This window comes from Myodes glareolus, chromosome 16 (assembly GCF_982192425.1).
Source record: "Myodes glareolus chromosome 16, mMyoGla1.1, whole genome shotgun sequence".
NCBI classification, from domain to species: Eukaryota; Metazoa; Chordata; class Mammalia; order Rodentia; family Cricetidae; genus Myodes; species Myodes glareolus.
In genome coordinates this window covers 32,631,802-32,645,513 of record NC_142041.1, presented here as the reverse complement: position 1 = coordinate 32,645,513, position 13,712 = coordinate 32,631,802, and the positions used below count along the sequence as shown (strand labels likewise).

Sequence of the window (13,712 nt, the reverse complement as noted above, 5' to 3'; positions counted from 1 at the left end):
AGTGTAGGTAGAAGAGGTCCCACGTTCCAGGTCTCGAGGCCTGTGCATTAAAAAGCCAGCGGTGGCGAAAGCAGAGAGATGGTTCGATTGGTATAGCGCTGGCTGTGCCAGTCTGAGGATCTCTGTTTGGATCCCAGCACCCACACGAAAGCCAGGCACAGTAGTGCGAATCTGTAGTCCCATCACTGGGAAGGCAGAAATGGGTGAGTCCTTTGAGCTTTCTGGCCAGCCAGTCTAGCCCAGCCAGTGAATCTCAGGGTTAGTGGGGGGACCGTGTTTCAAAAAATAACGTGGAGGGTAGAGAGGTGGCTTAGTGGGCTTGGGTGTTTGCTGTTGTTGTAGAGAACTGGCATCAGTTCCCTGCACTCATACTGGGCGGCTCACAACTGCCTGTGATGCCAGATCTAGTGTATCTGACATCGTCTAGCTTTCCTTGGGTACTACTCACATGCACACACACCTCCGACTCTCTCTCTCTCTCTCTCTCACACACACACACACACACACACACACACACACACTAATATATGGTAGAGAGTGACTTCCACACACTTGTATACAAGCGCACATACACCCAAATGACATGCGCAAATGCACACACACAATTGGAGCGGTGAAGAGGAATCAGGGAAGGAGGGGCAAATGGAGTGTTAGGAAAGTGCCTACTGGTCCAGTATGGCAAAGAGGAAAGGACATGGCATTGTAATGGTTAATCTTGACTGGATGTGGTTAGATTTCTTGAACTGAGAAGACCCACTCAAAACGTGTGCTGGGCAGCTTCTTCTGTAGGTGGGCCAGATCTGAGGAGGCTCCCGGGAAAAGCTTTGCTGTTTTCGGGCTCGCCTAAGCATGCGTTATGCTGCTAAGTTCATCTATCTCGTCGCTGCACCTGCCATATTTAGCAGCTGCAAGAGAACTCAGCTGCTTCAGTCTTCCAATACGGCCAGAAGACTAGCCACTGTCTAGGAATTCCCCGCCTCCCCGGCCTTCATTGCCGGACCGGAACTACAAACACATTCAATTCTCCCAGACTGAGTAGTTTACCCGGTTCTCAGTCTTTGCAGTGTAAAGACAGCATTGTTGAAGTACCCAGGCCATCTCAGGCAAGCCCTTCTGGTGATCCCCTTCTAATAGATATTAGCGGCTTTCCGTCATCCACACCCAGCCATTGGTTTAGATTTCGTTGAGAGTAGGGGTGGAGGTAGGGATGGAGGCCTGCAGGTCACGGAGGAAGGTGTGAAAGGTTTCCGACTACTTGCATGGTGCCTACAGCCTCACTCAGTTCAGCCTCTACTAGGCTAAACTGCCTTTATGGGGCTCTGAGTTGAGTGTGAACGCAGGGAAGATTGTCCCCGATTATTAGGACGCCTCAGGTGGGCTTAGGTCAGTTTGGTTTCATACTCCACAAAGGAATCTACATTGTCTTCATGTATTCTAGACTGACCAAATCCTTGTACCAGAGATGAGAGGACAGGAGGAGGGGACTCTCCATCCCCTCTTTGAGCCTGGGAAGTCAGTTAAGTTTGTTGTGGAAGTAGGGGTGCAAGGGGGTGAACGGGAGAGGACCCAGGCTGAATGTTTGAATGAGTGTGTGTCGTGGAATTGTGTCATTATCTGTGTGCAATTTGCGTGCGTGTGTGGTGGCAGTTGTACCCGTTGATGTGCCCAGAATGTCTCTACTCCCAGGCCTGCAGATGGCGCCTGGAGCCTGGAAAGCAAGGCTCGGTCCAGGCGTTTAGTTCTGAGGTTGCGCAGGCGTTAGCAGAATGTCTTTTGTCCCTTGCCTGTACTCCGGAGACAGGGTGAGGGTAGGGCATTCAGGCGAACCAAGGCAGTGTGGGCTCCTGTCCTGCAAGTTCTAGGCCCAGATCCCCAGCCAGGCCCTTAAGGTCCGCAGGCATTCAACCCCGCGAAAGGGTGGCGGTGTGTAGAAGGCGTTTACCTCAAAGATGCCCACGCAAACATCCCAGTGTACCCGAACGCAGGGCACCAAATGTTGAAGATACGGAATAACTGATGTTCGACTTAAAGGCTGAAGGAAGTTCACATCACACCCAGCGCTTTTCTTCTCGACTTAGGTTCCTAAATTACTCAGCAGCAGAACCCGCTCTAAGCAAAGGTTTCTTTATTCCCCAGAGGTTTCTTGAGAGATTAAACGCCGCTTCTGTGCTTAATAAAAGACTTGAACCCGACGAGCGGGAAAGAAATTTATCCTATTCTTAAATGAACACAGATAAATGATAAACATTTGATTTAACAGTCACACATCAAGTAATAAAAACAAATTAAAAATACAGTTTTAAATTTGGATAAAGTGAAGCAAGGATGAAGCGCGCAATCCAGGGCTGTTTTGACTTTAGCCGCCCTAGGACCGCGGCAATGATGCTGCCCCCTGGTGGCTGAGCCAACGATGGGGCCCTCTCCTCTCCCGCGGCAGGCAATGTCCATAACAGAAACAGACCACTGTGTAGGTGTTCACAAGAGATGTATCCACTTAAGTCTCTTAATCCTGGGCTGAATTATGTCAGTACGCTACTGCCACGATCAATGTATCTATAAGCAAAAATTAGCAGTATCAACATAGTTGTTCTGGAGTGTTTTAGTTTGCCACCATGGGAGAAACAGTAATCTTGAAGAAAGTAAATGTTTAGATAACAATCTCTGTACCTGGAGAGATGGTTTAGGTTTCAAAAGCTCTTGCTGCTCCATCAGAGGACCTGAGCTGGGTTTCCCGAATCCCCATGATGGTGAAGGGTGGACTCCCAACCATCTGTAACTCTAGCTTCATGGCATTCTGCCCCTTTAGCTTCTGAAGGCATATGCCATATTCACAAAATACACAAATAAAAATATACTATAGAAGTATGAAATTGCGGCTAGCTAGGTATCATGGACTGACGGTGGTTAAGAAACCTGGCTTCTGGGGCTGGAGAGGTGCCTCAGAGGTTAAGGGCATTGGCTACTCTACCAAAGAACCCAGGTTCAATTCCCAGCACTCACATTGCTGCTCACAACTGTAGCTCCAGTTCCAAGGGACCCGACACCCTCACAGATATACAAGCAAGAAACCTGGCTTCTGACCTTGGAATTGGCTTTCAGGTGTATACTCAACCTTGTGAAGGCCTCGGGCCTGGCTCTAAAGAGGTTGAAGGATTGACAAGGACGGAATGAACCAAGGGAGGCAAGAATAGTCACATTCTGTAGCAACTCTAACAACAGAGAGCGGGTCCAGAGTGTATGTGTGGTTGTGTGTGTGTATGTAAGTGTGTGGTGTGCATGCACATGCGTGTGTGTCCTGTCATGGAAGAGAGAGTGCTGAAATAGCTTAAAATCAGACATTAATAGTTTCCTGAATGGCCCTGAGTATAACGTACTGTTAGAAGGTAATGATGAGTCAGCTAGTAAAAACAATGACTCAGCAGTTAAGACTGCTTGCTATTCAATCTTGAGATCCTAGTACCCACGTAACAAGCTGCATGTCTGCAAACCTAGCTCTAAGGCAGAGCAAGTCGGGAACTGCTGGGACTGCAGCCTGGCCAAGAAAACCTGAACCTCAGGTTCGGGTAGAAACCTTCCTTCAAAGGGGTAGGTGGACACGGATAGAAATAGGACACTTGATGTACTGTTCTGGCCTCAGTGTGTGTGCCGAGGCTCATTCACCTGCATGCGTGCATGTGCGCGCGCGCGGGCGCGCACAAACACGCACACACACACACACATGTCAAATAAATAAACCAACAATAAGGTACTTTAGTACTCCAGAGCTAGAAGAAAACCCAAGATTCCAGAGAGTACAGTGTTCTCATGTTTAGAGAACAATTCTGTAAATTTTTGGAGAAACTTTAATGGCTGTTTTTCCTTTTACTTTTAGAGTAGAATCCATGGATTGTTTTCTGATGCCCATTGCTCTGGTATTCAGTGAAATCAATACTATTGGTATGTGCAGGAAGAAGACTTGAGAAATTCTTCAGATTTAGTTTCCTTTTATGGTTTGTGCTCGTCTTTGGCTGAAGTGTCTACTTTTTCAACCAGCAGGGGTCTGTTGTTGTTACTGTTGTTTGATGTTACCTTTAAAAGAAGATTTTTAAATTTTTTATTTTATTTTATTTTTGTTTTTTTTTTGATACAGAGTTTCTCTGTAGTTTTGGGGCCTATTCTGGAACTAGCTCTTGTAGACCAGGCTGGCCTCAAACTCAGAGATCTGCCTGCCTCTGCTAATGTATGCATCTGTGTCTGTGTGTCTATGTGTGTGTCTGTGTGTGTGTCTGTGTGTGTCTCTCTCTCTGTGTCTCTCTCTGTGTTTCGGTATGTGTATCTCTGTGTGTCTGTGTGTATTTCTCTGTGTGTCTCTGTGTCTTTCTCTATGTGTCTCTGTGTGTGTGTGTCTCTGTGTGTATCTCTGTGAGTGTCTTTCTGTGTTTATGTCTCTGTGTGTGTTTCTGTGTGTGTCTCTGTGTGTCTCTGTGTATGTCTCTGTGGGTATCTTTCTGTGTGTCTGTGTGTGTCTCTGGATATCTCTGTGTGTGTCTCTCTGTTTGTATGTCTGTGTGTGTGTGTCTCCCTGTGTGTGTTACGCCCTGCATGTTATGTGGCCCATAGAGGCCAAAGAGGGCTAGAAGAAGCTTGTAGCTGCTTGAAACTTCAGGGGCTCAAATGCCCTCTTTTGGACTTCTTGGGCACTATACATTTGCACAAATGCATATACATAATTGAAAAAATAAATCTTAAATAAAAGAAAAACAAAAGGCTACATATGTCTGGGCTGGTAGAGCATTATAATTGAGCACTTAGATAGCATGCATGAGGTCCTATGTTCAATCTCCAATATAGCTTAAAAAGAAATAAAGAAAAGGGAAAAATTGAGTGACAGAGGAGAAGTGTGTGAGTGTTTGCATATATAAAAAAATAGATCACGATGTAAATATAGGGATCATGGTAATTACATGCAGAAGGTGGGTGGCAAGAGAATTGGTAAGAGAGCTAAATCCCCACTTTTTATAGTAAGAAGTCTATTGACTACACTTCGGCATAAATCAATAAATAGTTAGAAGGATTTGGATACATGGAGTAGACTCCCAGAAGAAATATCTTAAGAGTTGAAAGTGTTGGAGAATGGTATTGCTCAGAGCGAGATTCTCTGATGAAAAAATAAGCGACTGCATGTTGATCGAGAGCAGGGCTTGAGGCCAGCGGTCACAGAGGCGTGGCAAACCGTTTAGTGAACTGTGAGCTCTCTCTCTGCCTTTCTTTTCTCTTTCCTTCTTTCTTTGGCACTGAACGCAGGGTCTCTCGTGTTCTAAACAAACATTCTGCCACATCTATCCCCAGCCACAGCTTTTACTTAAAAGAATTTTTATTTTAAAGTTGAGACAGCTTTGGTAATGTGTACCCAAAGCAATGTGCCTCACCCTCTCTGAGGAGTGGATGGGGGGATGGGATAGAGGGGGACAGGTGGAAGGAATGGGAGGAGAGAGGGAGCGGGAACTGGGATTGGTGTGTAAAATGAAAAAAAGATTGTTTCTTTTCTTTCTTTCTTCCTTTCCTTCTTTCTTTCTTTCTTTCTTTTTCTTTTTTTTTCTTTTTGAAGTTGAGATAGTGTTTCCTAGGCTAACCTTGAATATAGGTTACAGTCAGGTAGGCTGTTAGTACATGGTCCTCTGCCTCCCAAGGAGCAGGGATTACATTCCCGTACCAACAGGCCTGGCTAGGTTTTGCTTTGGCCTGATTTTCCTCTCACTTTCTAGCAGATAGGAGTTTGATCAGAGCTGAGGATAGGAGCTTCTAGGTATTAAAGGTCCTTTTGTGTTTTGTAAAAGTCTGACTCTAAAGTAAGCCAGGGAGGAGCTTAAACTCTGGAGGGCTGGGGAGGACGACAGACTTCTTTGGACTGTGGAGGAGACTGTCCTGTAGGTCCAGTCACCGTGGACACTGGGCTCCAGTTCCTGGAAGCCAGGGAAGTGACTGACAGTCAAATGGCTTCAGGGGTGTGGGGGGACATTCAGATCCAAGTTCAGAGGCTCTAGTGTCGGAATTCCCATGTCTCAAATTTGGCATAGATTTGAAGAGGTATAACCTACGGGGACCATAGGAGTCAGTTTTCCCTGGCAATGTCCCACGATGGCATGTTGTGGGGGTTGGTGGATGCAGGCAGGAGGTCTCACACCCGGGCCTCAATTTGAGAGATGGGGTTCCCTGTGAGTGAGAATCTAATGCCAAGTTTTTTGCTAGCATTCCGGTGTAGGGGCTTGGAGTGAGAATGACATTAATTAGATAGACAGTTAATGCTGTGTTCGTGATGTGCACGTCTGAGTTTCTAACTGGGCAGTGGTAGAGCACACCTGTAATCCCAACACTCAGGAGGCAGAGGCAGGTGGATCTCTGTGAGTTTGAGGCCAGAGTGGTCTACAAGAGCTAGTTCCAGGACAGGCTCCAACGCAACACAGAAAAAACCCTGTCTTGAAAAAAAACCATAAAAAATTAAATAAGCTGGAGCCAAGTTCAGTAGCTGAGAACATTTGAGTTTGTAGGCCAAGGTCACCCCTGACGGCCTTGTCTTCACCAATCCCCAGAGGAGCGAGGGGCAGATGTGGACACTTGGCCCATTTTGTAAGTGGTGTGGCCAACTCAGACTCTGTGCAAAGGGTGTTGCTGTATCCACCACTCACTGCCTAGGTCCCTGCCTTTCTCATTTGTCCCCTGCTTTCTCACACCGCCATGGCTCATCCGTGGTTTTCTTTGCCCTTGCCTGGGGATTGGAGGGTCTGTGCTCTGAGGTAGAGGGAAACCTGGCTATAATCTTCTTGAAGGAAAGATGGATTTATGTTTGAATCCTGGACTTCCCAAGACCTGTCCTGGGAGGCTTATTACTTGGCTTCAAGAGGAGACAGTTGAGAAGATGACTCAGTGGGTAAGAACACTTACTGCAAAACCAAAAGACCTGAGTTCAAATTCCCAAGCACCCATGTAAAAGCCTGGGATTACAAGGTGGAGACAGGTGAATCCTAGCGGAGTCAAGATGTGAACTCCAGGTTCAAACAAGAGAAGGTCTTAAAATAACAAGGTTGAGAGTTAAGGAAGCCACGTGATGTTCTCCTCTGGCCTCTTCATGTTCCCCCGCAAATGCAAATACATAACACATGCACACACACACACACACATGCACACACACACACACACACACACACACACACATGCACACTAACCTCAGCAGTAAAAGAAATTAGAGGAGCCCGAGGCTGTAGGTCCTAGCCACAGGAGAGAGGAAAAGAAGGAAAGAGGCTTCCCTAGCTGGAAACAAGCTAAGGGGTGCAAGGGACCCACATTGGGATAGGAAGAAATCACAACATGAAGCCACAGAAGAGTCTGAGATGGGAGCAGGGGCTGCATTAAGCTGTCAGAAGGGAGTCCTCTGTATCTTTGAAGGGGATCAGAGCTGTGGGGTTCCAAGAAACAGGCTTTTCATTCCTGGAGTAAGTGTGTGGAACAGGATGGGACAGGGAGGGAGCAAGGGAGGCCTCAAAGGCCTGCAGAGCCATGAAGTGTGTGAGTGAGTGTGAGTGTGTGTGTTCCCCCCATACTCTGGATCTTCCCATTAGCAGTTTCCTCAGAGACCTTGGCCCACCCTGACCAGCCTCCCTTTGCCTGTCAAGGATCTGGGCACCCTGGAGACAAAGCAACTATTGCAGTAGGTAGGAACATAGAGTTCACAGTTCTGAGTTCCCAGCTGGGACCCACAAAGTATGACTTCACTCTGAAATAGCATTGACTCCCTGCAAACACAAGCACCCAGGAACAGGTATTCCAGCTGAGGCTTGAGCAGTGTTTTATTCAATTAGGTATAAATCATATTTGCAAGGAAAAAGGTAGGGTGCCGGGGAGAGCAGGTCAGGTCTTGGGACCCGAGTGACCTCCTACAGGGGACAGTCCTGCTGTCTCCTTCTTTATTCCCTGGGAGACTGTCTTTCTTCTGACTCTCCGGGTCTGGCCAGGGAAGGCAGCTCAGCCGTACAAGAAAGGGATGACCATGCAGATGGGCTGTTTGAAGCAGGACAAGAGTGTGGCAAGGCCAGCATGAGGAGGCTGCTCAGGGGCTCCTCAGTCCTTTCTGTTTTCTAGCCCCTTTTTTGTCCACGAGGTGGGGGCATGAAGCCATGACGAAGTTCATGGAGAATCTCCTGGGGTCCAGGGTGATCACCAGGCTATGGAGCTCTTGGAGTCTGTGTCGGTCCAGTCCTGGGAGAGCAGAAGAGGGATGTGAGAGACAGGTGGGGAGGCAGCTCTTTGCTTCCCTTCCCACCCCTTCAGCATCCTCACCTTTTGCAGTTTTTGGAGCCCCTTCCTTTCTTTCCAGGCTTAGAGGCTCCTCTGTTCTTCCTGCAACCCAGGCTTTGCTTCTCTGAGGCTGAAAACTGGTCCAGCTGCCTCATCAGCTTCTGCACCCAGACTTCTTCAGGGTTGGCACACAGTTCAGGCTGAGAGCGCTTCCGGGGCAAGAACCTGAGCATTGGAGGGTAGTGAGCTCTGAGTCTGGCCCACCATAGCTCCCCTACTCCACCACCAGCCTGTACCCATCCCTCTCTGTTGCACTCACAGGATGGCTGGGAGGGCGCAGCCTAAGCTCGGTTCTTGCTTCCTGTAGCCTCGGACAATCTTGAAGGGAATCTTCCTCTGGCTGTAACTGAGGCAACAATCCTGACCTCCGCCGTCACTGCCTGCATGGTAGGGGCGCAGAATCAGAGGTAGTTCAGAAGGTGTCTCTTTAGCTCCCTTCTCCCAGCCAAAGCCTCTCCCTCCTTGGTACCTTGGGTCCAGGGGACGCAGAGAGCCAGGACCAGGATAAGGAGGCTCAGAGCCAGCGTCTGAGCCATGGTTGTGGTTGAGTTGAGGGTGACAAAGCCGTGGGTGAAATGGACAGCCTCAAGTTGGGGTCTGTGTGTGGGCTGCCACTGGCTTGCTGCTTATTTATGCATTCTGACACTTGGGCTTCCCTCCCTCCCACTCCGTTTCCTGCGAGTGTGTGTGTGTGTGTGTGTGTGTGTGTGTGTGTGTGTGTGGCGGGGAGGTGTTGGTGTGAACTCTAGCATACAGTCAGTCAGCCCCTAACTGCCTGTCTCCTCATCTCTTCCTGGTCCTTCCTCACTGGCCCTGCAGGCTCCACACATTTTCGCTCCTTCCAGCAGCTAACTGTCCAGTTAACAATGAAGAGTTCTTTATGCATCCCTGATAATAGACCTTGATTTAGATGCACGATGTGCAATCGTGTCCTCTCAACCTACAGGTTTCCTGTTGTTAGTGCACAAAGCCGAAAGGAAAGTTCTGTCAAGTCCAGTTTCCCCCTTCTCCCCTATGGCCTGGGATGCTGGTATCACAATAGCTCGTTTTAAAACAGCATCACCAGCTGCAGCCCCGTGAAGGTTTCCTCTGACTGTTTTTGTTTCTAAGTCTAAATCATGTATTTATGTGTGTCTGTGAGTGGAGTGGTGGGTGAGGGTGCAGAGAACTGAACCCACGTCCTCTGAAAGATCAGTACCTGTTTTTAAGTGCTGAGCCATCTCTCCATCCTTGTGTTTTGTTTTGTTGTTTTAATTGTTTCTTTCACTTTTTGAGATTATAATTACACAATTTCCCCCTTGGGATTCTGATACAGACTGAACCAAATCTGAACAGGGATATCTTTTTATTTATTCAGGCCTGCTTCATGGTTGATTGATTGATTGAGACAGGGTTTCTCCGTAGCTTTGGAGCCTGTCCTGGAACTAGCTTTTGCAGATCAGGCTGGCCTCGAACTCACAGAGATCTGTCTGCCTCTGTCTCCCAATTGCTGGGATTAAAGGGGTGCACCACCCCCATCTGGCTTCAGGCCTGCTTTAATTAGCAACATTTTGTAATTTTCAAAGCACAAGTCTGATACTTACTTGATTAAATTTCCAAGTATTCTGCTTTATGCAGTTATAAATGTAATTGTTTTCTTAAGTTCCTTTTGGTATTTTGTTTTATTTATTTATTTATTTATTTATTTATTTATTTTGAGATAGCTCTGACTTTATTTAGCCCTGGCTGGCCTGGGACTCATTCTGTAGACTACGCTACCCTTGAACTTAGAGATCTGTATGCTTCCCAAGTGTTGGAGTTAAAGGTGGGCACCACCACACCTGACTTTAATGGCTTGATCTTTTAAACATTTTTACTGTTTTATTTCAAGTACATGCATGGTTTTTTTACTATATGTATCTGTGCACATGTGTGTGTAATACTCATAGAAGCCAGAGGAGGATGTCAGATCACTTGGAACTGGAGTCACAGATGGCTGTGAGCCACGTATATGTTTTGATAAATGAACCTGAATCTTATGGAAGAGCAGCCAATGCTATTATTATTATTATTATTATTATTATTATTATTATTATTATTTAAACAGGGTCACTCTTTATACCCGTGGCTAGCCTGGAACTAAATTTGTAGACCAGGCTGGCTTTGAATTCGCAGAGACCCACCTGCCTCTGCCTGAGTGCCGGGATTAAAGGCCTGCGCCACCACGCCCAGCTTTTATTTTATTATCTTCTTTCTGATCTCTCTCTCACTGATCTCTGCCTTTACAGGCATCATTTCCTTCTTTGTACAGATTTGGATTTAGTTTGCTTCACTTCTTTTGTCTTTTAGAAAGAGCTGACAGCTAAGACAGACGCTGGCTGGCACCAACACCTCTGCTGGCGTCTCACTGAAGAGCTCGGATCAGCCTTGCTCTTGTTCTGTGATACAGACAGACCTTGAACTCAGATCATCCTCTTCTGCCTCCTAAATGGCGGATTAGGGGTGTGAGGTGCTATCTCTGGCCTTTCTCAGCATTTTCACACACTGCTTTCTGAGCTTCCTGTCCCCAAGGCAGTATGGCTTCCAGGTTTCCTTGACTTCTTTGTCCCAGAGATCCCTGCGACCATCTGAAGGGAGTTAAGTAACAATAATGTAAGCATCTTTTTAGTGTCCCCAATGTTCTTAGTGACGGTTTCATTTTCAGTGTTTTCCCTGTGAGTGAGCTATACTTTGCCGCTTCTTTCAATCTTTTGTAACTTTTTGGTGACTGCTGGAGATGTAGACCATTATTGAGGGACCGTTGGACAACAATTCTTAGGCTTCTCCGAGGCTGGTGGCACCTGCGGGCCTCAAGTTCAATCAGCTATCTACCCGCCTCTGCCCTAAGCGCTGAGTCTAGAGGAGTGTGCCACCACGCCTGACTGGTGACCCTTGTTGAGGGACTGTGACATCTATTTGTGGCTTTTTCAAAGTCATTTTGCTAGGTGTGTTATGTTGCCTTTGTTGCAGAGGGTAGTATTTGAGGGTTACTTTTGGGGGGGAGGGGGCGATAGAGAGGGTTTGGGTGGGAATGCTGCTGGAATAACTTATAGAGAAGAGGGACTGGGTATGAGAGCTGGGAGGAGAGCTGAGCCCTCGAATCAGGTTTTTCAACAGGCTGAGACCTTGTGCAGGACATGGAGTGTCCTTGCCAGCAAGAAGGTGGTATTTCTGAAAGACACCTGGGGAAACTAGGAGATAAGCTCTCTTGGATCTTTTACCTAGATCTTGGTACCAGAAAAATTTTAATAGCCATCTCTCTATCTCCTCTGGGGAGGTGACAAAGTAGTGAATAGCTGTGGTTGTTACACCCCCCTCCCTTCCTCTTCTTTTTGAGACAGGGTCTCATTATGTAGCTCAGCCTGTCCTGGAACTCACTATATAGATCAGGCTGGCCTCAAACTCATAGATATCCATCTGCCTCTGCCTCCTAAATTCTAGGATTAAAGGTGTGTGCCACCACACTAGGATTGTGTTTTGTTTTTAGATTTATTTTATTTTTTATGTGTGTCCAGCTGTGTGTGCATGTAGCCAGAAGCGTGTGTCATATGTTCTGAAGCTGGAGTTATAGCCACCCAGAGTGGGTACCAGGAATTGAGCTCTCTCCAGTTTCTCTGGTGGTTAATCTTCCTTTTCAAGATTTTCCTTGACTGGCTCTGTAATTAAGATCTAAGCCTCTAGGTCACACCTGTGAGGAGAGATCTAGATAAGCTTAGCCTGTGAGACTATCTATGAAAGTTTTTCTTTAAATAATTAACTCTGTGTGTGTGTGAGAGAGAGACAGAGACAGAGACAGAGACAGAGAGAGACTATAGATCTATAGATGCATGCAGTTGCCTTTTTCTCGTGGATTCTGTAACTGAACTCAGGCTCTCTCTCTCTCTCTCTCTCTCTCTCTGTCTGTCCCTTCCTCTCTTTCTTTTTCATTCTTTCTTTTTCCTTTTTTTTTTCTTTTTTTGAGGTAGGGTTTCACTGTGTAGCCCTAGCTCCCCTGGAACTCACTTTGTAGACCATGCTGGCCTTGAACTTACAGAGATCCACTTGTCTCTGCCTCCAGAGTTCTGGGATTTAAGATGTGTGCCGCCATCACTGCCACCCTACCAGGCCATCAGGCTCTCAAGACAAATGTTTCCACTCCTCCAGTTAATTCTCTGGTGCCAGGATTTTCCTGACTGCATTAATCAAAGGCACACCATAGAGGTGGGTAGCTCAGGGTAGACACACCATAGAGGTGGGTGGCTCAGGGTAGACACACCATAGAGGTGGGTAGCTCAGGGTAGACACACCATAGAGACAGGTAGCTCAGGGTAGACACACCATAGAGACAGGTAGCTCAGGATAGACACACCATAGAGGTGGGTAGCTCAGGGTAGACACACCATAGAGACAGCTAGCTCAGGGTAGACACACCATAGAGACAGCTAGCTCAGGGTAGACACACCATAGAGACAGGTAGCTCAGGGTAGACACACCATAGAGGTGGGTAGCTCAGGGTAGGCAAGAGGTGGGTAGCTCATGGAAGACATACCATAGAGAGGATTGGCTCCTTCCAGTGACCATTCAGCTATAATAAGGTCAGAGGTACAAAACCATTTGACGTTTTGCCTGCTTACCTTGAGTCTGCTAGTGAGTTCATCTACTCTGTTGCTGCCACTAATATCTTTGCTGAACCAGATTCTTCTGGCTTCCAACCTGTACTGAAGACCAGTGGTTCTCTTAGACTCTTTAGATCATCAGTGCTAGACTGGGATGCTAAGGTGTCTATCCTGTCTTGTGGATATCAGCTACCAGACTCTTAGCCTCTTCAGTGTGAAGTCAGCCATTGTGAAGACACCCAGACAGTACTGTATAAGCCAATCTGATAAATAGCCTTTTAAAATATATATTCATTCTATCTTTTTGGTTCCCCTAGGGAAGGCTAATATATAACCTGTCTGAGTTTTCTAAAAAGAAAGATATCATGGACCTGAAGCAAGGTACGACAATCATCAGAGTCACCGGAGAGCTTGTTAAAAATAAAAACTCAGTCACTATTGCAGACCATCCTAAATAGCACCTCAGAACAGAGCCAAATAAGCTGTATTTTTACCAGGTTGTCCAGGTAATTCCAGGCATGTGATGGATGCCACCAACAGAGCCAGCTGGGACCGTTCTACTTCATCCCACACTGCAGATGGGCAAAGAGCTCGTGGGAGGCAACGAGGGTGGTCTGAGAAAAATGGTGACCCCCCACCCCTCCTGAGGGAGCAAAGTGGTGACCCCACCCCTCCTGAGAGAGCAAAGTGGTGACCCCACCCCTCCTGAGGGAGAAAAGTGGTGACCCCTACCCCTCCCAAGTAAGGTCACTTCCGGCCCAGCACAGG

The 13,712-nt window shown here is 47.1% G+C and overlaps 1 protein-coding gene across 1 annotated transcript; it reads right to left on the bottom strand.

Moving 5' to 3' along the window:
- Positions 1–7,798: 7,798 nt before the first annotated feature.
- Ccl21 (C-C motif chemokine ligand 21) lies at positions 7,799–8,960 on the bottom strand. The gene is made up of 4 exons (XM_048420073.3): positions 8,801–8,960; positions 8,591–8,711; positions 8,314–8,496; positions 7,799–8,232 (listed from the first exon to the last, which is right to left on the bottom strand). The coding sequence occupies exons 1-4, from the start codon at positions 8,865–8,867 to the stop codon at positions 8,199–8,201; spliced, it is 405 nt and encodes a 134-aa protein (XP_048276030.3). The 5' UTR covers positions 8,868–8,960; the 3' UTR covers positions 7,799–8,198.
- Positions 8,961–13,712: the final 4,752 nt, after the last annotated feature.

Coding starts and splice junctions, on each gene's coding strand:
- Ccl21 (XM_048420073.3), bottom strand. CDS start 8,867: ATGGCTCAGACGCTGGCTCTGAGCCTCCTTATCCTGGTCCTGGCTCTC. Junction 8,497..8,590: donor TGCGCCCTCCCAGCCATCCT/GTGAGTGCAACA, acceptor TCCAATGCTCAG/GTTCTTGCCCCGGAAGCGCT. Junction 8,233..8,313: donor GGCTCCAAAAACTGCAAAAG/GTGAGGATGCTG, acceptor CTGCTCTCCCAG/GACTGGACCGACACAGACTC.